This window comes from Diospyros lotus, chromosome 5 (genome assembly GCF_014633365.1).
Source record: "Diospyros lotus cultivar Yz01 chromosome 5, ASM1463336v1, whole genome shotgun sequence".
NCBI classification, from domain to species: domain Eukaryota; kingdom Viridiplantae; phylum Streptophyta; class Magnoliopsida; order Ericales; family Ebenaceae; genus Diospyros; species Diospyros lotus.
In genome coordinates, this window is record NC_068342.1 from 5,870,128 (window position 1) to 5,893,105 (window position 22,978).

The 22,978-nt window shown below is 36.8% G+C and overlaps 1 protein-coding gene across 1 annotated transcript; it reads left to right on the forward strand.

Annotated features, from left to right (window-relative positions):
- Positions 1-984: 984 nt before the first annotated feature.
- LOC127801737 (annexin D3-like) lies at positions 985-6,170 on the forward strand. The gene is made up of 6 exons (XM_052337110.1): positions 985-1,211; positions 1,370-1,515; positions 2,183-2,446; positions 5,191-5,403; positions 5,496-5,585; positions 5,770-6,170. The coding sequence occupies exons 1-6, from the start codon at positions 1,136-1,138 to the stop codon at positions 5,971-5,973; spliced, it is 993 nt and encodes a 330-aa protein (XP_052193070.1). The 5' UTR covers positions 985-1,135; the 3' UTR covers positions 5,974-6,170.
- Positions 6,171-22,978: the final 16,808 nt, after the last annotated feature.

Below are 22,978 nucleotides of genomic sequence, written 5' to 3' on the forward strand. Positions count from 1 at the left end.
CTTAAAAGATGTAATGTACATATAATGAATGAGATTGACAACAAACTAGCTTTATACGAAGGATTGTTTTCCTCTAAGAATGTTGGGACCCGTCTTTCTTATTTTAATATTTTGCTAACAAATAGTATCCCTTGAACGTGAAAGGAAATTAATTGTCCCTACCCCTCTACTTTTGAGAAGATAAAAAATGAATTTTCAATAATAATCAATTAAAAAAGAAAAGTTCTATCAATAGTGCATGTTTCTTTATACTTTTTTTTAGAAAGAAAAAAAAGTTGTATTAAATAAGAATAATTATCATCATCCATCCATCAAGTCACATCTAAAAACCATATTTTTTTACTCTTTAATACTGTGGCTAAATACGTTTATAGCTCACAAGTTTTTGAAGAAAATTGGTATTTATAACCTATTTTCTTTGTCCAAAGAATTTGTTGGGATTTGCTCTTATTGAGTATTAATTCAGCTTAGTAACAGTTTGAGTGTTAATTCAATTTAATCAAAGTTTTTATTTGAGCAATTGTGGCTATATATGTAAACACATACAAACTCTCTTCAATGTCCTTTTAATGGCGGGTCTTCAGTTTTTTTTTTTTTCTTTTTTTCCTATTTATTAACAAGTTAATGGTGTCATTCAATACATGAGGATTAAATTTATCTTAGTAAAATATAAAAAGAAATGTTGAGCCTCACTCAAGTGTAATCATGCTAAAATTTAGGGGATTGTATCGAAACATCCAAATATTAGGCATCTAAATTGAATTTAAAAGAAATATTTACTCCCCATCTTGTTTGGCTGTTATATAGAATGTGAATCTGTAACATCACACATGAAATTTTAATTTTATGATGTTTTCTGTTACTTTCTGAGAAAACAGGAGGAATTTATCGGGCAAAAGATAAAAAGGGGATTTGTTTGGAAAGAAAAAACTACCACAGGGGTATTAAGGTCCAATCAAAAGATCAATGGCAACTCCGCTGTTCTACCCATGTTTGAGGAGGGAAGGCAACCGAAACATAAACCCGTCCGAAACAGCAGAAGCGCGCTCGTTAACAAACCAGGGAGCTGACTGAGAAGCTTTCGGGGTCCTGTTTGTTTGAATATTTTCTCGAGAAGAAATTCTTGAACCGAGTAATGGCCACACTCAGAGTACCGCTCTTTGTTCCTCCTGCATCCGAAGACTCCGAGGAGCTTATGAAGGCTTTCGAAGGTCAAATACACCTATCTTCTCTTTCTGGGTTCCTTTAATTCTCTTTCTGCTGTGATTTTGTGCGAGTTTCATTAACTTTCTTGACGGTTCTGTAAAGTTTCTGCTCTGTTCTCATCGCTTGAAGTTTTGATTCTTGTCTCCGTTTTGGCTGTGGTCAGGGTTGGGAACGGACGAAGGGGCCATAATAAGTATTTTGGGGCATAGAAATGCAAGCCAGAGGAAGAAGATTAGAGAAATGTATGAGCGCCTCTACGATAAGCCGCTTGTTGAGGAGCTCCATTCTGAACTTTCTGGCGATTTCAGGGTACGCCTTTCTTGTTCTCTTTACTTCCCCAACAGCGTCACTACTCAAGCTCCATTTTCATTTTACGATTTCATGCTTTTGTTTGGTTTGGCTTTGGGGTATAACCGTTTAAGTGCAACTAATCTAGCTCTTCAGAACAAAGTCAGTGAGAATCTGAAGTGAGAGTGATGAATGACTTAGTGGGACCATAAATGAATCTATAGAACATCCAGTAAGTGTGTTGCGCCAAGGATTATGGAGACAGAGGTGAAGCTCCTAACGTTATTTGTAGTAAATGATTCTCTTTTTGCTGCTTGACCAGCCCTAGCTAACAGGGAAAGCATTTCATCATTTACAAATGCATGTTGTAGACGCATTTCTCTGCCCACTGATCAAAATCCACTTGATTACAAGTATATATGTGTGTGTGTCCACAATCTCTTACTTGTTTTAGTCTAATTTATGTTCATAGACTATCCATTTTTATGAGTTTAAAATGATTGAAAATTTGAAATCTTAATTTAATTGGATAAACAACAACAAATCAATCCTTTATCTCCACCATATATTATCAGTTACGTGAATTTTAACTCCCTGGTCATCTATATTTATAGTTTTATCTTCTAAGAAACATTTATATCATCTAAGTCTAATTGGATGTTTCATATAAATTTTTGTCGAGTAACAGGATGCCGTGATATTATGGACACATGATCCTGCTGAGAGAGATGCAAGGTTGGCTAATAAGGCCCTCAATTCATGCAGCAAAGGCATCATCTCTCATCTTAAAGTGAGAGGGAAGGACACCATCACTCATCTTCAAGTGATAGTTGAAATAGCATGTGCGACACCGCCTGACCATCTCATGGCAGTAAGGCAAGCATATTGCTCTCTCTTTGATTGCTCACTTGAAGAAGACATCACATCAAAAGTCTCCCTACCGGTTAGAAAGGTGACGTTCACTTTCTCCGATGCATAGGAAACTGTACAATTTGTTTTTGATCCCTTTGCTGCATGGTCTTAACATTATCAAGAGGGCTTGCAATTTCTGTGTAAAATGGAAAATTATGGGGCGTCAATTGTGGAAAATAAGCCTTGTTTTTGAAAAAAATCATTTCATAGAAAATAAAAAACTGGAAAACATGTTCAAATGCGAATATTTTATAAATAGAAAACAGAAAATTCCATTTTCAAGTTTTTTGAATTTATGCTAACTGTTAGTTGAAGATGTTCCAACGTTTCTGATTTTCTCCGTATTTTCTGAATAAAAAACATGAGTTTCCAGTATAACCAAAATTAATATTTATTATACTTTTATTAATATCAGTATAAATTTGAATTTTAAGATTTACTAATAATAAGAAATATTATAAGATTGAAATATGAACGATATTAATAAACAGAAAAATTGACTAATATCCAATAAATCATTTTACTACGATAATATAATTTTGAAATTAACTTATAATCAATAATGTAAGAATATCAATACTGTTAACATTATAAATAGTAAAAACTAATAAATAGTCCAATTGACTAATAGTAAATATAAAACATTAATAACAAAAATATTTAGTATTCTAAAATTTATTAAGTTGTGAAAAAGAATTTACAATATTAGTAATATGATAAATATTGTATTGTTAATGTTAATCTTATAATGTTTTCGATCTAGGTTATTTATAATTTTAAAATAGTTAATATTATTAATAATAAGATATTATATTATGTAACAAGAAGGATTTGAGTAGACTTGACTGAATTGAACCAAAAGTGATTGGGTTGCTTGGTTTGGTTTTTTTTTGGTTGGTTCAGTTTTAGTTCTAATTTTTGTTAGAACCGATAAATATTAGGTTGGGTCCGGACCGACAGGTCTATGGACTTTAGCTGAATTAATGGTTTAATACAAATCTTGAAAATCAAATGGCCCAAGTCCTATTCATTTATTTCTAAGTAAAATTACAATCCATCTCAAGAGAGGCCATCTCCAACCCATCCCCAAATCCCACCCCAAATTTGGAGGGGTGAATAGTATTACCCCAAATTTGGGATAGCACTATTCACTTACCCCAATTTTGGGGTAATGTGTTTATCCCCATTATGTCCTTTCATTTTAATTATAACAAATTTTAATTCCTTTTGTATCTTTTTTTTAATTTATTTTTACATCTTTTTATTTACTTATTATTAGTATTAATAATATTTAAATAATATTAATAAATTGTAATCAATTAATGAATAATAATTATTAAATGCACTACTAAATAAAAGTTACAAATACGATAAAAATAATTGAAAATTTTTAGTTAATTATACAATTTTTAGGTAGTAATTTAAGTTGATATATAATAAGTAAGTAAATAATTTTAAAAATAAAATAAACGTTTATAATAAAAAATAAAAGAAAATATTATTCCTTTACCCCAAATTGGGGGAAGTTTTACCCCAAATTTGGGGCAAATGGTTGGAGATGCCCTTAATGCCCCTTTAGTTGATGCTTCTGTTGCCAAGTTCCATTCTTAGCTTTTACTTACTGTTGCTATTTTAGACTTTTAGTGGATTTTTTTGTTTCAGTTTTTTTTTTTTTTTGAATATATTTATTTTAAGATGTTGTTGCTGATTGTTTTCAGAATTTATTTTGAATTGAACTATGCTTTGAAACTAAGACCCAACTCGAATTTATTTGGGTTGGTTTGGCTGTATGATTGGGTTGGTTTTGGGTCCAAAATTTTGGATCTGGTCATAATTGGTTTAGGTCTAGGTTTATAGAAAATTTGAACCAACTCGAATTGTTTTATATAACAACTTTGAGCACTTTTTTCTTTTCTAATTAGTAATTTCTAAGATTTGAAACTAGTTCTCCATAGTTTAACAATTGAACATGTTTTTCAAATTTTCTATAGAAGAAGACAATTGGAGATGAATTAAAAAATTGGAGATAGATAACTGGAAAATGTTTTGTATAACTAAGCAACATTATATATTTCTAATTCTGCCTCAAGTTTAATCTTTAAGAAGCTGCTAGTACCACGGTTTATGCACTTGTCTTAGTGGGGGATATGTTACACTCAGTGGATTTTAAAGGTGAATGCTTCCAAGTACATCCAAAACTTGCAGGTCTTGAGTGTTTAAGCCTCTTGAGCTTGTCCTCCTCAATTTACTATTACTTGGAATTTGAAAATATTTTCATCAAACTAAATAATTTGTTATCATTCGTGCACTAAATGGTACATCAAATGATTAAACATTCTGAGTGTGACATGTAAGCCATATTTTGATTTAACTGTATGAGGCAAATGCAAAGAAGCTTTTGAGAACCATCCAGTTGTCTAGTGCTTAGATTTTTTCTTTTTATAGTCTTCACGGAATTCCTCAACGTGAAATGAAATATTGACTATTAAGAAAGATGAGGATATTAACCTCAATGTTTTGCATATATATATAACCTTATTAGTTATTATTGGTTCAGCCTAGTGAGTTGTCTCTTTATGTTGTTGTAGTATGAATCTTAAAGTGGAGAGTCAACAAGGTCTGTTGTCCATCTTGAGGTGTCAACCTCACGCCTGATGAAACACTCGTCTGCTTAGCTTGAAATTGATTTTCAACACATTTGAATGTCTTTGGTGCTAGAACTCACCTGGTTTCATTCTAAGCCTTTTGGGTTTTTAAGTTTCCATGTAACATGTAACTGCTTAGGTTCTTCTCGGCTTAGTGAGTTCCTACAGATACAATGGAAATGTGGTGGATTCGAATATAGCAAATTCAGAGGCAACTAAGTTGTATGAAGCTATTCAAAGTAAGCATCTAGATGATGATGAGTTTTTGTGGATACTTGGCACCAGAAACTTTTTTCAGCTCAAAAAGACTTTTGAGTGCTACCAGAAGAAGTATAGAAATTCCATATACCAGGTTCATCTTATATATTGATTTTAATCTCTTGATATAATCTTGTTGCTTCTTGTTTGATTTCTCCTTGATTTACTCAATACCAATCTTGGCAGGACATTAAGAGTCGCGGAAATGGCATCTTAGAGTTGGTATTGGGGGTTGTAATCTGGTGCATAGACTCCCCAGAGAAACACTTTGCTGAGGTGATCATGGAATACATCTAGCTCCTTTAAATTTTGAAGAAAACTTCAAATACTTTTTCTGGGGTTGCTTTGAATCTCTAGTATGGTCTTCTTAATGTGGAGAGATTAAACTGTATTTTCAAAAGTATCATGAAATAATACAAATTAATAACCTTTCTTGGTGGTTGGAAATATGCATGATTAGGTAATTAGAGCTTCGGTTGTTGGTCTTGGAACTGACGAAGATTCGCTGACAAGAGCTATTTTAGCTCGAGCTGAAATTGATATGAAGAAGATCAGAGAAGAATATTACAAGGAGAACAAAACTAGCCTCGATGATGCAGTTCGCGACGACACTTCGGGAGACTATAGGAGCTTCCTCATGACCTTGCTCGGAGATAAATACTGACTTGCTCTACCATGGAAGATTGCTCTTTCCGCTCTCATTTGCCTCTTTCAATTGAACTTTTAGTACTCTGTAGTAAAACATATCAGACTTGAAAAATTGTAAAATTTCTTGTGCTAAACTGTTTCTGTAGTATTTGGTTTGTACAGGATTGCTTGCCGGGCTAGTATTTTCTAGAAAATCTGGAGATTGTTGTTACAGACGCTTGATTCAGAGGCTCTTTTATTATTCTATTCTGCAAGCTCCATCAGCTAATCCTGATTCACTGAACATGATTGAAGAAGAACAAAGTCGGACGATTCTAATTCCTCCATTTCCTTTTTCATCGCTTCTCCAACTTTAAAAAATCAAATCTTATATAAGAATTTTTTTTTTTTTTTTTTTTTTTTTATCACAGCCTCGTACAAAGACCTTCAGACAAAATTATTTATACTAGCAAATTTTTTTACTATGGAAAATCATATTGTATACAAGTAATTTTTTTTATAAGTAAATCTGTAGAGATGTACTTTTTTACTATAACTATGTTTTATAGCACAGTTCTTCTTCTTTTCCTCTAAAATGTTTGTATAAAACATCTCATATAAGTAAAACGTTTAATATATGTAAAATAAATATATTATGTATAGTGGTAGGGTTATGTTTTCATTTACAGACTAACAATGACACAATAAGAAGGAAAGGCGCTTGGTCTATTGGTGTAGCAAAAAAGAAATGAATCAACCACCATGTTGATCATATTATAAACCCAACAGGACAAGCTAAACACTAATAATGATATTGATTATAATTAAATATAAACAATTTCCCACAATTTGGAGTGAATTGTTGGCAACATCATGACCAAAGTAATATTTTGATTGTAACTAAATATTTTGACACATGTTAAATACTTAGAATTATAAATCTTAAATCCTAAATCATAACGTATAATTTTTTCTTTAATCTTAAAGTTAAAGTATGAAACGTCTATTTTAAGGTAAGTTTTGAATAAATCTTGCTTTCTAATTGGCAAATCTTATTTAGCAGCTATTGTCACAATAAGGGCGTGGCCATTGAGCTAAGCATTGTTTCGACCCAAATTTTAGATGCATGTCAACATATAATTCTTTTTTTTTTGGACAAATTTTTGTGAGATATCCATTAATATTGAGATTTTTGCATAAAGGTGTAAACACTCATTATCAATTAATGTTGAATTTACAACATACACTGCCGGAGCAACAAAAGCAAAAGTAGGTTTGAAATGATAAATTGATGGGTACATAATAACTAATACTTGAATTTTAGTTAACAGTCATTTTTGTACAAGGTATAAGAGATTGCACAACTTTGAATTATGTCAATTGAACACTCATGAACAAAATGGGATAAAAAATCTCATTCAATTTCATAGTGGGTGCATGCAAGGATCAAATAAGGTTTTCACTTTATTTTGTTCATAATGTTAGGTTTGGTAATAAGTTTGATTACACATTCAATATTGTTATTTATAATTATTAATAATTGTTACAAACAAATAGAGATAGCAAAATCTCCAAACACAAACACATCGTCAAAATCTCACACAAATGAACTCACACGATCTGAAAAAATTAAACGCAGCCGATATTGACAGTATTTTAAACATAAACCAGAAAACAAGAGGCACAAGATTTTATAGTGGTTCACCCCAAAAATAGGGCTACGTCCACTTGAGCTCCGGTGAGAAGAGCTCACTTCCACTAATAGAATCAATCTGATTACAGCAAAACAATAACAAAACAACCCTGATTTTCTAAAACCGTAAGCCACGAAATCACTTACAGATTAGGAGCTTACCTTACACAAAACAAAATCAGAGAACGCTTACAGAAGACGAACTATACAACATTTACAGAGAGAGAACGAGAGAGAGAGCAAAAGATGAAACCCTAGAAATGACCGACTCTCTGCCAAACCCCTCAATGCAAAACTCGTCTTCAATGCGATCAGATAACAGCAATCTCGAGGCGAGATATAATGAAGAGAATGGCTCGGATTCCCTCAGCAAAAGCAGCGTCGATGGTCTGGATTAAATCGTGCAAAGGGAGCAGCAGGCAGCAGACAAAACGACAAGAGATCAAAGGATATGAGAAGTGGGCTGGCCCAAGTTGGCTGCATCTTGCGGCCCTCCAGTGGGCGCCCAGAAGGGCAGCCCTGGTTGCCACAAGAGGCCCCCCAGACTTGGGCCTCTTTTATGTTTCACAAAATATAACAAACTCCACCTTGAAACATAAAAAAAAACTAAGTAATCAGATATGAAAATATAAGTAAAGCATGCTACAATTCTCACCTTCATAGCTCTAGATGACCAGAAAATTAGCCATCATCAATATGCAACAATTTTAAGCAATGCTTAAATTTAGTTGCAGTTAATACCTTGGTACCCATGTCTGCTGGATTGTTGGCTGAAGATACTTTCTGAATTCCCACAGTTCCGTTGGATATAATTTCTCTTACATAGTGATACTTCACATCCACGTGTTTTGTCCTATCATGATACACAGGATTTTTGGACAAGTGGATGGCACTTTCACTATCCGAGAAAACCATCACTTTGCTTTGAAGCAAGTGAATTTCTTTTAGTATGCCTTGAAGCCATATGGCTTCCTTAAAGGCATCTGTTATAGCCACATACTCTGCCTCTGTGGAGGATAGAGCTACAAGAGGCTGTAACTAAGACTTCCAGCTTATACAATTTCCACCCAAAGTAAAATAGTAAGCAGTGGTGGATTTTCTGGAGTCTCTATCTCCAGCAAAATCAGAGTCAACATAACCAGTAAGATTTAAAGTGTCAAATCTTTTCTTAAAATTTAAACCAATGCATGCAGTACCATTTATGTACCTAAGCAAATGTTTTAAGGCATCCCAATGTGTTTTACCAGGGTTAGACATATATCGACTGAGTAATGAAATTGAATATGCAAGGTCTGGCCTAGTGCTTATCATTGAGTACATAATTGTTCCAATTACATTTGCATAAGGGACATTTTCCATTTCTATTATTTCAGAGTTGGATGTGGGACATTGTAATTTTGATAAAATAAAATGTCCTGCCAATGGAACTATGACAGTTTTACAGTTTCCCATTCCAAATTTGTGAACAGCTTTCATCAAATAATCATGCTGATGTATCTTAAGGCTATTGTTGCTTCTATTTCTCTCAATCTTCATTCCTAGAATTTTCTTAGCATGACCTAAGTCTTTCATGTCAAAAACTAAATTTAACATAGATTTTAACTCATTAATCTTTGACTTAGATTTGCTAATAAGAAGAATATCATCTACATAAAGCAGTAGATAAACAGGAATTTCTATAAGCATGAAATAGAAGCAATTGTCATATTGACTCCTAATAAACCCGGCCCCTAGAACAAAATTATCAAATTTTTTGTACCATTGCCTTGGGGCCTGTTTTAAGCCATACAAAGATTTTTTCAGCAAACAGACATGATCAGGTTTTTCAGACACAACATAACCATTTGGCTGAACCATGTAAATGTGTTCATCTAGGTCTCCATGCAGAAATGCAGTTTTAACATCCAATTGTTCAAGTTCTAAGTCAAATTGAACTACTACTGCAAGCATCATGCGAATTGTCTTAAATTTGACCACAGGAGAAAAAATTTCAGTGTAATCTATCCCTTCCCTTTCTGTGAACCCCTTAGCTACTAGTCTTGCTTTATATCTAATAGGGTCATCCAAGGATATACCTTCCTTTAACTTGAACAGCCACTTACACTGGATCAGTTTATGATTTTCTGGACGAGGGACAAGTACCCAAGTTCCATTTGCCATCAGAGAGGCCATTTCCTCATCCATGGCTTGTTGCCATTTTTTACTTTCTTTTGAGCTGACAGCCTCCTCATAAGAGGAAGGCTCACTGCTCCTCATCTCAACACCTGCCACTAGGGCACAAAACACCAAATCTGAGAAAGCATACCTAGAAGGTGGTCTAATAGACCTCCTGCTTCTATCTCGAGCAAGTTGATAGTTTTCCAGATTATGTTGAGGGGTGTCAAATTGCTCCACCTCAATTTCTGTTTCATCATTTTGTTCCTCATGATCAGATTCATGATCAGAGGTCTGGTCTTGATTTGATGTAGGGTCTCCTTCAGATTGAAGGACTGGTATGGTTGGAGCATTTGAAGGATTGTTATCTATAACTTGATGCTCCACCTCTATTTGGGTATCTCCTAAACTGGTGGATTTATCTATGTCATCAGTTTTAGATAATTTGCAAGGGAAGACTGATTCATTAAATATTACATCTCGGCTGATGATAATTTTTACACTCTTAGATTTCCTTTCCCATAGCCTATATCCCTTAGTTCCTTCCTGGTACCCAACAAAAATACACTTAGTGGATCTAGGTTCCAGCTTACCTTCTGACTGATGAGCATAGGCTTCACAGCCAAAGGTTCTTAAGTAGTTGAAGTTTAATTTTCTTCCAATCCACTTTTTTTCAGGGCATTTTAAATTAAGGGCTGTGGAGGGGCTTCTATTTACTAGGTGTGCGGCTGTTGCTAAGGCCTCTCCCCAAAAGGATTTAGGTAAGCCAGATGTGAACAAAAGGCACCTCACTTTTTCAAGGCGGGTCCGGTTCATTCTTTCAGCCACCCCATTTTGTTGGGGTGTATTCCTAACTGTCTTATGCCTGTTTATTCCTTGGGAGTTACAGAAATCATCAAACTCTTTATTGCAGAATTCTAAACCATTGTCTGTTCTAAGAGTTTTGATTCTCCTATCAGCTTGGTTTTCTATTAAGATTTTCCAGGTTTTAAATTTTTCTAGGGTTTGATCTTTTGATTTTAATAGAAAAACCCACACCTTCCTAGTATAATCATCAATGATAGAAAGGAAGTACCTGTTGCCACCATGGGTGGGGACCTGGGAGGGTCCCCACAGATCTGCATGTAAGTACTCAAGGCATGCCTTCGCCAGGTGAGTTCCCTTATGGAAACTCATCCTGTGTTGCTTGCCAAGCACACATGGTTCACAAAAATCGAGGGTCTCAGCAGACACTGGACCAAGGTATCCTTGGTTTGACAGTGCCTGCATACCTCTCAGGCTCATATGGCCAAGTCTCAAGTGCCACAGATCTGTCTTATCAGTGTTAACATAGCATGCAGAATTTGATATAACAGAGGAATGAAAACAGCCCTTTAAAACATATAAACCATTTTTCTTTAAGCCAGTTAGGATTAGTTCATCTCCTTTAAAAACATTTAAGGATCCATTTTCAGCTTTGTATGAGAATCCTAACTCATCAAGTGTACCAAGTGAGATTAAATTTCTTTTAAGATCAGGGACATATCTTACATCAGTAAGAGTTCTAATTTTGTTGTCATGCAACTTAAGAGTTATGTCTCCTCTACCCTGAACATTACAAGATTGGTTGTTTCCCATGTACACTATTCCACTTTCTCTGTTATTAAAGTTGTGAAACCAGTTAATATTAGGACACATATGAAAAGAACAGCCAGAGTCCATAATCCATTCATTTAAAACTGAGCTTGAGGAAACATTAAGCACCTCAGCTAAACAATTAGAACTACTAGCTGCTACTGTTACATTTCCCCCTTGCTTTTGTTTTTTCAAGTAATCGTAACAGTATTTCTTTATATGACCTTCTTTCCCACAGTGGTAACATTTCCACTTTTGTTTTTGTTTTCCCTTCTTTTCCTTCTTTTTTCCCTTATACCCTGACCCATTGTGTTGTTCAGTATTCACAATATAATTTCTTTTATCTATATTTCCTTTAACAAACAAATTGTTGCCAGATTTCTTAGATGTACTAAGTTCTAGTTCTCTAGCTTTAATACCAGATATAACAAGTTCCATATTTGGTACTATACCAGTGTAACGTAAAGCATGTTTCACTACATCATAATCATCAGGTAAAGAATTTAACAAGATCATTGCCTCACTAGTATCTCCTAAAGCCTGATCAGTACCTCTCAATAACAAAGTGAGTTTGGTAAATTCATCTATGTTTTCATCCATAGACTTAGATGTATTCATTTTAAAGTTAAACAACATGCCTTTTAAATAAACTAAATTTGGAGCAGACATTACAGAATATAAAGATTCTAATCTATTCCAAAGTTCAAGAGGTAGAGATATACTGTCAACCTTACGGATTACAGAGTCACCAAGATGAAGAAAAATCAGATTAAATGCCTCTTCTCTGATTTCATCAGTTCGGGCCAGCTGCTCAGGTGACTATTTTCGGTCATCTGTCTCAAGTGCTATAACCACTTTGTGATGAGAGATAAGAACCCTCATCTTCTTTTTCCAACTACCGAAATCCCCCTTTCCATCAAATGTACCGATTTCAAATCGGGTTGTTGTCATTTTCGTAATACACGAAAAATTTCACAAAAACAAAAAACTCTAGTTTACTGACTGAGACCTGTACAGCAAACTCACGCTGACAGGCTTTCTTCAGAAAACCCCAGAGTTCTTAAAAAACAACACCGACACAGTAAGGAAAGGAAACCCTAGGTTTTCGAAAAACAGAGTCGGTCTAGATTTTGACCCTAAAATGTTGGATACGATAAACCAGAGAGCTCTGATACCACTGTTACAAACAAACAGAGATAGCAAAATCTCCAAACACAAACACACCGTCAAAATCTCACACAAATGAACTCACACGATCTGAAAAAATTAAACGCAGCCGATATTGACAGTATTTTAAACATAAACCAGAAAACAAGAGGCGCAAGATTTTATAGTGGTTCACCCCAAAAATAGGGCTACGTCCACTTGAGCTCCGGTGAGAAGAGCTCACTTCCACTAATAGAATCAATCTGATTACAGCAAAACAATAACAAAACAACCCTGATTTTCTAAAACCGTAAGCCACGAAATCACTTACAGATTAGGAGCTTACCTTACACAAAACAAAATCAGAGAACGCTTACAGAAGACGAACTATACAACATTTACAGAGAGAGAACGAGAGAGAGAGCAAAAGATGAAACCCTAGAAATGACCGACTCTCTGCCAAACCCCTCAATGCAAAACTCATCTTCAATGCGATCAGATAACGACAATCTCGAGGCGAGATATAATGAAGAGAATGGCTCGGATTGCCTTAGCAAAAGCAGCGTCGATGGTCTGGATTAAATCGTGCAAAGGGAGCAGCAGGCAGCAAACAAAACGACAAGAGATCAAAGGATATGAGAAGTGGGCTGGCCCAAGTTGGCTGCATCTTGCGGCCCTCCAGTGGGCGCCCAGAAGGGCAGCCCTGGTTGCCACAAGAGGCCCCCCAGACTTGGGCCTCATTTATGTTTCACAAAATATAACAATAATTAGATACAATCTTATTACATACAATGATTTACATAAATAAAAAATTAAAAAACCATGCGGACACTCGCTCAACCCCAGTTATCATTGCAGTATAACACATACAATTTATTGTACGACTTAATTTAAATGCCAAGGACCAGAAGAGTGTAAACTTAATAACCAACCTCAAGCGTTCAGAAACGAAATCCAGTCAGGCACGAACATGCAGTGCACTTGGAACTGTTCCTCTTTGCTCATCTAAGAAAAGATGAGTATTTTGGGGATGTGAGCAATCTTGTGCCAGTCCTCTCCGACAGCCTTTTGGCGACGAGATTCCAGCAACGGACAAGTATGGATTACCAGCTTATTGATGGACGCAGGAAGGCCCTCTTCAGGCAAGTACTCCAGTACGTTGAAGGCAGTAGCAGAATTCAAGTGTTCCAAGACAACCTAGGACTTGAAGGCCCCCATTGTCTAGCGATTTCAAATTTTCCAGGTGAAGAATTTGAAGCAATTTAAGGTTCAAACTTCAAAGGAAGCAGCCCCTGGTCTGGAAACCACTCCAGCTCGCCTTCACTTGAGATTTCAAAACGTTCAAGGCAAGAGTGTTTGGATTTCCCACTCTCTTCACCCAGCCAGGAGTTTCTTGCTGTTACTGATTTCAAGTAATCCCAAGCTTGAGGGAAGACTTTTTTTTTTTTTTAAATGATTCAATTTTTGGATATTTAAAGATCTTCAGTGTTCCCAGAGATGGAAAAAGACTGCACATTTGCTCTGGCAAGAACTTTAGTTGATTGCAAGAATTGATTTGAATCCATTCAAGATTGGGATATCCTGGGATACCAGCTAGCTTGGGACAACCTTATAAAGAGAGCTCTTCAAGCCTAGGGAACTCTTCATCCCCTAATATGACCCGTTCTTCCCACTGCTAAATCTACAAAAGTTGGGCTCTCCGAAGACTGAATTGGTTTGCCTAAAGTAACACCTCCATAGAATTCAGGTCCCACCTACCTTACTCCCATCGTACGAGAAATCGAAAAGCATTTCGGAGAAGGCAATTGACCAAGAATCTGGTAAGCTAAAGCAATACTCACAACATAAAAGCTCCAAATAAACCATATTAGCAAACGAAGGATCTCCCAATCAATCAAGAAAGCTCGCGCCCCCATACTCTGATATTTTGAGCCTCGTCTAATTGGTATGAGGCTGCAAGTTCTTGAGAACTTTTCTTTGTTTTCTTGATAGAGGCTGCAAGTTCTCTTTGTTTTCTTGAGTCATTATTTCTCCATACCATTCATACTCTTAACTCTGTGAGGAGCTCTCTCCCCTTTAACTTGGCGTCTAATGCGTTCCTGCCACTTGTTACATTTTCCAAGTTTGAAATGTATTGGATCCCTTGAAGATGAAGAAGCTCTTTTAGATCATCAATACCCAGCTCACCATCCTTGCTCAACTTGAAATTGCTTAAATGTTGAAGAGCTTGCAGTCTAGTAATTTGCATTAGCATCTCACTCAAGCTACTAGTCTGACTAATATCAAGGTGACACAAATAAATTAGTTTTCCAATATGCATTGCTAATGTGGTGAGGGAATGACATCTTGTGTTCCTGTAAATTATATAAATTACAAATTGATCTGGGCAACTGTTGGATATTTGAGTCACAGAAGTCAATAAGATGCAAGTAAATTAATTTTCCAATATTTGTGGTAATGTGGCAAGGCTTTGACATTCTCTCACTAATAGGATTTGTATATTGTACAACATACAAATAAATTTAGGCATCTATTTGATTTTCGACTCAGGAAATATGTAAAAAAAAGAAAAATGAACTGAATTATCAATCCAACGAGATAAAGTTGAGCAACATAATGTTGTTTTATGGCTAGTTACGTAACAGAATATATATATTACAATTATAACAATAATTAACCAACCCCAAGATTGCAACAATATTTAATGCAATTATTGAAACTGCATAACCATTCTCTCAATATTATAAATATTAGCAACAATTTTAAGATTAAGGGATTGCAAACCAGAGACTAAGACGAGGTTGACGGCAAATGAAACAACTAGATCGGAGAGACAAAATAGACCGAGTTGCGGCTTAGCGCTGTCTTGAAAGCAAGATTGCCCAGCAACTGGCAGCCAGCAGATTGTGGCGAAAGTTTCAACAGGATGAAATGGTTTCTCTAACAGAATGGCGGCCTCGAACAGTCATGTAACTATCCTAAATTGGGTCTAGGTGTTTTTAATATTTAATGTTAATGTAATGGCACTCTAAATGTGGGTCTAAGTATTTTAACACTTGATGACAATCTATTTTGATGGCATAAAAATAATGTTGGATTAGTATAAAACTTTCTTTGGGCCATGAGATCATAAATTTAAATGAAATGGGCCACATTAATTGGTTAATGAGTTCATGGTTTTATCAGGTGGGCTATTTAATTGTTGGGTTGGGCTTGGGTCTAATGGTGAAGGAATTTAAATATTTTATGTGGATAGGAAAAAGAAAATTAAAATAAAAAAATAAGTGTCAAATGTAAGAAATACCCTAAAAAGTTTGTTTGTCATTAGAAAAAGTAGGGGTAATTGAGTCTTTTGAAGGCTGGTGTGCAGACCTGGTGTCACAGCCCCCTTTTGTTCTGCGCATTGTGGTTTGTTCCATTTTAAGACTGATTTGCATATCTCCTTTTGTCCCCCATTGTTCCATTGCCCTTCATCTTCTTCTCCATCTGTTTTTCTTCTTCTTCATATTCTTCATCTTTTTCTCCCACTTCCAGTTTGCGACTGGAGCTTTAGCGAAGGAATCTCATAGGCAAGTTCTCTTACCCATTTTTATTCCAATGCAAGTTCTCCTCTTCATCTATCTCATCTTTGTTTTTTGTTGAGCTTCTGTGCGGAAGAAATATATATATATATATATATATTGGTTTGCTACCATTGTTTACTGTTATATTATTTCATACACTTAGATCTTTGATTCTCGATGAGTTGTGGGTCTCGTTGATGTCTCTAAAGGGGATTGAATCATCTCCAAGTTCTTTCAGTGAATGACATTTATTTGGGTTTGAATTGATACAGAATCCTTGCTTGTTCTGTATTTGTGTAAAAATAAATTTTAAGCTATAACTGAATATGCTTTTACCCCCATGCCTCATTCGAATCATATACATATATATATACATATGTATAACTTCGTGTAAATCCCATATGTTCTAATTGGCCACCCACTTATATACATATACACATGCCTCCATTTGGATGCCCTCTATTTCAATCAGCCACTTGACCCATTTACATATATATGCACGTATATACTCAGTTCGCAAGGCCCTTGTACAAATTTGAACCCCCCATGCCCTATTCGATTCGTGTATACATATATATACACATATTCAACACCTCATTCGAACAATTCACTTATATATATATACATACGTATACGTAACCAAAGAAGCTGCCAGTCTGGGAGCTCTCCCCTATTTCGAGCAACCTCATATAATGTTGGGATAATCGTATGTACACTCCATGTTTGATTTTAATAGCCACCCGAGGTATGTATATATACCCACCATCCAATAGCTTCTCACCCACATATATATATATATCTATGCATATATGCATACCTAACCAGCCTTTGGATGCCCAGGCCCTATGCATATTTGCCCACACACAGATATATATATATATATATGTACATATAATTACCCACACACAAGCTATTGGATGCCCTGCTCAAAGCAAACCCATTTGCATTCTCTTATATATTCAAAGCCCGCATTCATAGTCAACTGAGAGAATTCATAGTCGACAGAAGATTGGGCATAGTCGACTATCCATAAGCCCATAGTCGACTATCCTTAGCCCATAGTCGACTATCCAAAGCCATAGTCGACTATCCATAATCCATAGTGTAACACCCGAGAATAATCTTGAGGATAAAAATGATATTTGATGAAGGGCATAATTGGAATTTTGGGAAAAATAAGACTATAGGGCACACTAACACAGCTTTGGACGACCGAATTAATCAGAGGGAGTACCTCGGACCCTAGATAGCCAAGGAAAGTGGTATAGTATCGACGAGCAATTAAAATTATGATTTTTAGTGATGAAAAAAAATGAGATCGGGAACAGTTTTCGGTACAGCAAAAATACAGCTGCCAATTAGGTTGTATTACCGAATTGCTGTAAACGACATCTAAAAAGTCAACGGAGAGTGTCAAGGACTAGTATTCGATGTATAGAACAACCCTTAAGTGGTTTCAGGTTGAATCGAGTGGATTTGAGGTCAAATAAATCAATCGGGCCTAAGTGTAATTTTCTAAAAATGCCCGAGGGAGGTCAAAACGGTAAATTTTCAGAAATTTCAAGGGAGAAATGAGAAGTACTAATCTTGAGGGTCTTAGTGAGGATGTTAGAAAGATCAGGGGCTTGAGGATAAGGGCCAAAATGCAAAAGAGAAATTTCCAAGGACCAAAATGCAATTTTCAGAAAGTAGTACAAGCATGGCCGATTTGGCCATGGATTTGGCCGGAAAATCCGGCCGTTTGACAGCCTAGGATCGGCAGAGAGTGGCCTAGGCTAGTCTAGGAAGCGTGTGGGGAAAGATTTGGCTGGAAATTGGCCACGTGGGGGTCGAATTTTGGCTATAAATAGCCAAGGGTTTCGGCCGAATGTAAATCATCAAATCGCTCAAGTTTGAGAGCGAATCGAGGGAAACCAATAAGGGGCTTTCGATACTTGAGGGAAGAGGATCATTTCTGGAAATTTTGGGAATTTTTGGAGTGGTATAGGGGTGTTTTTGCATTTGGCCGAATGTATATATATATATATATATCGAGTGAAGATGAAATCGGGTTGTAGAGTGATCGATCGAGCGATCTAATAATGGGCTTTTGTTCGCAAGGTGATGGGTAAGTGATCTGGAAAGTTTCGTGCCAATCGGAGTTCGAATCGAGGGTCAATTTGATTCGCCGGAGTTCGGTGGCGGGATAGCTTCGGCCGACTGTTTTTGGCCAAATCGGAAGGCTTCCGGTGGTTTTTTCCGAGCAAGATTGGTACCATTGGGATCGACTAAGGGAGAGGAACAGCCTGGTGTCGTCGCTTCAATTTTCTGGTGTGCCGTCGCCGGAGAAGATGACCGGAGGTATTTTTCTGTATTTTTTTAATTCTGAAAATATATAAAATTCGATAAAAAATAAAATTAAAGGAATTAAAATTATGGAAAAATATCCAGAAATTCAAGAAAGATGAATAGTTTAATCTGGTGAATTTTTATCTTGGAAATTTCTTCGGGAAATAATTATTTTTGATTTTTGAAAGGAAATGTAAATAGAAAATAAATAGGAGGAATTTTTAGAAAATTCTAAAAAAATTCCAGAAGTATAAGGAATTTATTTTATGAGTTTTGGTGATTTTTCTTGAAGTATATTCGAAGTAAATCGATGAGAAATAAATTTTCTCAAGGAAAATTAATTATGGAAATTTGAGAAAATAGGAGAAAAATGTGAAAAATTTCCAGAAAATCCCAGAGGCTTATAAATATTTTTTTATGAATTATTATGTAAAAATATTTGAGAAAATAGTTGTGTAGATATTTATTTTGGATTATTAGAAAAGAAAATGGGAGAAAAATAGGAAAATTGTGAGAAAATTAAGGAAAATTATAATTGTTGGATAAATGTGATGATTAGGGTGCCTTGAGGGTTGAGATGAGGTGACTCATGCGAAGTTCGAAGAAGGCACGCAAATCGAGACAAGCACGCAAATCGAGGCAAACCGCGCTTTTCAAGAAGAATTCGAATTGCGCCCAAAGGTGAGTAGTTCTATCGAAAAACTCGTTTGTGGTTTATGAATGGTTATTGTGAGTGTTCACCCCCAACTCTGTTTGGAATTGTGAGTGGTTCTACCCAAAAAGACTTTAAGTGACATGTGAATGGTTTACTGTGAATGTTCATCCCTATGGCTTGGTTTATTATGGTTGTCCAAACAATTATTTACACATGCATTGAATTTCGTACGGTAAATTGCATACATTGAGATGTTGATTTTATGCATGTTATGATTTTTCGGCATTGGCTTGTTTTGTGTCGTCCATGTGGGACGTGGGTTGGTAATTTGTGACGTAGCCCAGAGTGACGGCACTCGGGATGCGTACCTAGGATTAATGCTAGGTGACCCACTTGGGACGGGGCTGAGACGGACTTCACCCTACGGGACCCAAGTGGCGGGGCTGAGAGTGGATACCACCCCGGTTGTTGGCTCAAGTGGCGGGGCTGCGAGTAGACACCACCCCAGGTTCCTTTGAGCAATAACATTAATGCCGAGGTGACGTCGATTCCGAGGATAGTGCTGATGTGGCACTCTTGGGGCTAGGGTTGCGTTGGGTTTTGGAATGCTTTTGAGTTGGAGCGTAAAACCTAACAATGACAATGGGGTGATTCCCGGGTTCATATGTCGAGGTTGTCCCTCTTAAGCATGATTGTTTTGCCAATGAGCCGAAGTGATTGCGTCGCCTTTAGAGAGATTGCATTTTCCCCGATTAGGGTTAAGTGCTATGTGGGATTCTCTTAGGCTGGTGCATGTTGGGATTTATCGATTTTGTATATGATTTTTCATATCTGCATGAAAACGTTTTTGAACTCTCACTTAGATGATTCAGCATCTAATTTGGACTATGTCCCTGGAATATTCAAACGTTCCAGGTGAAAGCAGTGGCGCCAAGGGAAAGAATATCATCGAGATGTAGCGGCTATGTTTAGTTTTCGTAGGTTTTGTCCATGATTACGATGTTCAGAGGTTATGTAATATTTTGATATTTTCATGTGAAACATCGATCTGGTTATTGTAAAGGAATTGTCAGTTATATATCATTGAGGTTTCGATCTTGCTTCCGCTGATGTGATTGTTGATACCTGTCTTAGTTTATTATTAAATTTTGATATGCTAAGAAGGTACGATCGGGATTGACGGGAAATGATTGTAATGAAGGTATATGTATTGAGAGACTTATGTTGTGTGTTCGATGTTGAAAAAAAAAAAATATTCCCGAAATCTCGAGTTAACGCTCGTTGTGGGAAAACGGGGCGTTACATTTGGTATCAGAGCAAACTAGCAAAAACCCCGATTGGAGACTCAGGGGTACTAGTGGAAATTGAGAATGATTGAGATAGGTTTGCAAATAGGAGATGTGAAGCATTGAGGTTCTAGTATTAGAATGATTTGATATTTGCCATGGATCCTAGGGAAATGAGAAACCTAGGATGGTTCGGTTAGTGTTATTGAGAATACAGTCTAAGGATTCTAATGATTGAGGTTACCTCTAAGAAAGTGTCGGTGTTTTCCTTTTTCAGATGGTGAAAACTCGAAGAATCACGGATCTCAATGAGCGAGACGAAGAAAGCGATAGTAGCAGTCATCGTGGTCGCTCAGTGAGTCGCGCCACAAGCAGTCGCCATAGTCGCTCTGCGAATTCAGCTACGAGTAATCACCGTAGTCGCTCCACGAATCGTGCCGCGAGCAGTAGACGACAAGAAGAGCAATCAGGTCCTAGTGAGAGTAGACTTGATCGAATAGAGCGGATCTTAGAGGGCGTGCTGACACATGTAACAAGGAACGAGCCGCCAAGGCACACCCCCCATATGCTGGATCAGTATCGCCGGCAAAGACCCCCGGTGTTTAGAGGAAAAGCGGGAGATGACCCCAGTGCAGCCGAGTACTGGATAGAGCAAACTGAGAAGCTACTCCAACATCTGCAGTGCAGTGACGAAGAGAAGGTTAATTGCGCCACCTTCATGCTAGAAGAAGAGGCTGCACGATGGTGGCAATCAGCCCAACGAGCCCTACAAAGGACACCCAGGTAGGCAGCACAGGATCTAAGGCCGAGGCAAGCTCAGGCGATAACCTGGGAAGCATTTAAGGAAGTTTTCAATGCTAAGTACTTTCCCCAAAGCTGGAAGGAAGAGAGAACTTGGGAATTAATGAACTTAAAGCAGACTGACGAAATGTCAGTAACCCAATACGATGTCAAGTTCACTCAACTGATCAGATACGTGCCTATGTACGAAACTGACGAAAGACAGAAGGCACAAAAATTTGTGAGTGGATTAAAAGTGGATCTACAACAAGCTCTCAGCTCATGTACCATCAACACTTACAACGAGGCGCTGGACAGGGCTCTGACCACCGAGATGAACCTACTGCGTGTAGGATTGATAAGATCTGATGAAAAGAAAAGAGATTCGAAAAGCACGGAGCATAAGACAGGAGGAAAAAATTTCAAAGATAGCAAGTCGTGTCCCCGATGCAATAAAGAACACCCAGGAAGAAATTGTTCTCAAGGGCATATCACGTGTTTTTCGTGCGGCGAAAAAGGACATAAGGAAAAGGACTGCCCTAAGAAGAAAGATGTACCTCTAACTGGGAACCGAACGGGGATCACATGCTACTCGTGCAATCAACCAGGTCACTACGCTAGTGAATGCCCGAAAAGACAAAAGATGGATCAACCCGGGAAGATAAACATGACGCCAGGATCTCGTACCGGACGAGTCTTTTGCCTAACAAGAGAAAATGAAGAGGTCTACCCTGGCTTGGCAAGAGATGACGAAGAAACCCATCCGACAATAACCAAAGATATGCCGAGTTAATTCAATGTTATCAATTTCTGTGCCATCTTGGCAGATGAGTTAAAGCTCAATGTTATCAATTTCTGTGTCATCATGTCATTAGCATTAGAGTCGGTTGGGAGTCAATGAAATGTATTTCGAGGACACAGTTGGAAATAATAATAAGTGTTATGAATTATTTTGGGATTTGTGTAACCGCCTGTTTAGAGCTACAACGGGATATTCTGGAAAATAAAAACATGTCTGGTAAGCTCGGATCATAAGGAGATATAAGCAATGAATAATTGCTAAGGATAATGAGTGGTACTTAGGACATTTCAATTAAGAGTCATTAGCAAGTATCACAGACCAAATTTCGAGGACGAAATTTCTTTAAGGGGGGGAGGATGTAACACCCGAGAATAATCTTGAGGATAAAAATGATATTTGATGAAGGCCATAATTGGAATTTTGGGAAAAATAAGACTATAGGGCACACTAACACAGCTTTGGACGACCGAATTAATCAGAGGGAGTACCTCGGACCCTAGATAGCCAAGGAAAATGGTATAGTATCGACGAGCAATTAAAATTATGATTTTTAGTGATGAAAAAAAATGAAATCGGGAACAGTTTTCGGTACAGCAAAAATACAGCTGCCAATTAGGTCGTATTACCGAATTGCTGTAAACGACATCCAAAAAGTCAACGGAGAGTGTCAAGGACTAGTATTCGATGTATAGAACAACCCTTAAGTGGTTTCAGGTTGAATCGAGTGGATTTGAGGTCAAATAAATCAATCGGGCCTAAGTGTAATTTTCTAAAAATGCCCGAGGGAGGTCAAAACGGTAAATTTTCAGAAATTTCAAGGGAGAAATGAGAAGTACTAATCTTGAGGGTCTTAGTGAAGATGTTAGAAAGATCAGGGGCTTGAGGATAAGGGCCAAAATGCAAAAGAGAAATTTCCAAGGACCAAAATGCAATTTTCAGAAAGTAGTACAAGCATGGCCGATTTGGCCATGGATTTGGCCGGAAAATCCGGCCGTTTGACAGCCTAGGATCGGCAGAGAGT

Excerpts from the sequence above, each read along its gene's own strand:
- LOC127801737 (XM_052337110.1), top strand. The coding sequence starts at position 1,136 with ATGGCCACACTCAGAGTACCGCTCTTTGTTCCTCCTGCATCCGAAGAC. Across the intron at positions 1,212-1,369 it reads GCTTATGAAGGCTTTCGAAG|GGTTGGGAACGGACGAAGGG; the intron begins GTCAAATACACC and ends GGCTGTGGTCAG. Across the intron at positions 1,516-2,182 it reads AACTTTCTGGCGATTTCAGG|GATGCCGTGATATTATGGAC; the intron begins GTACGCCTTTCT and ends GTCGAGTAACAG.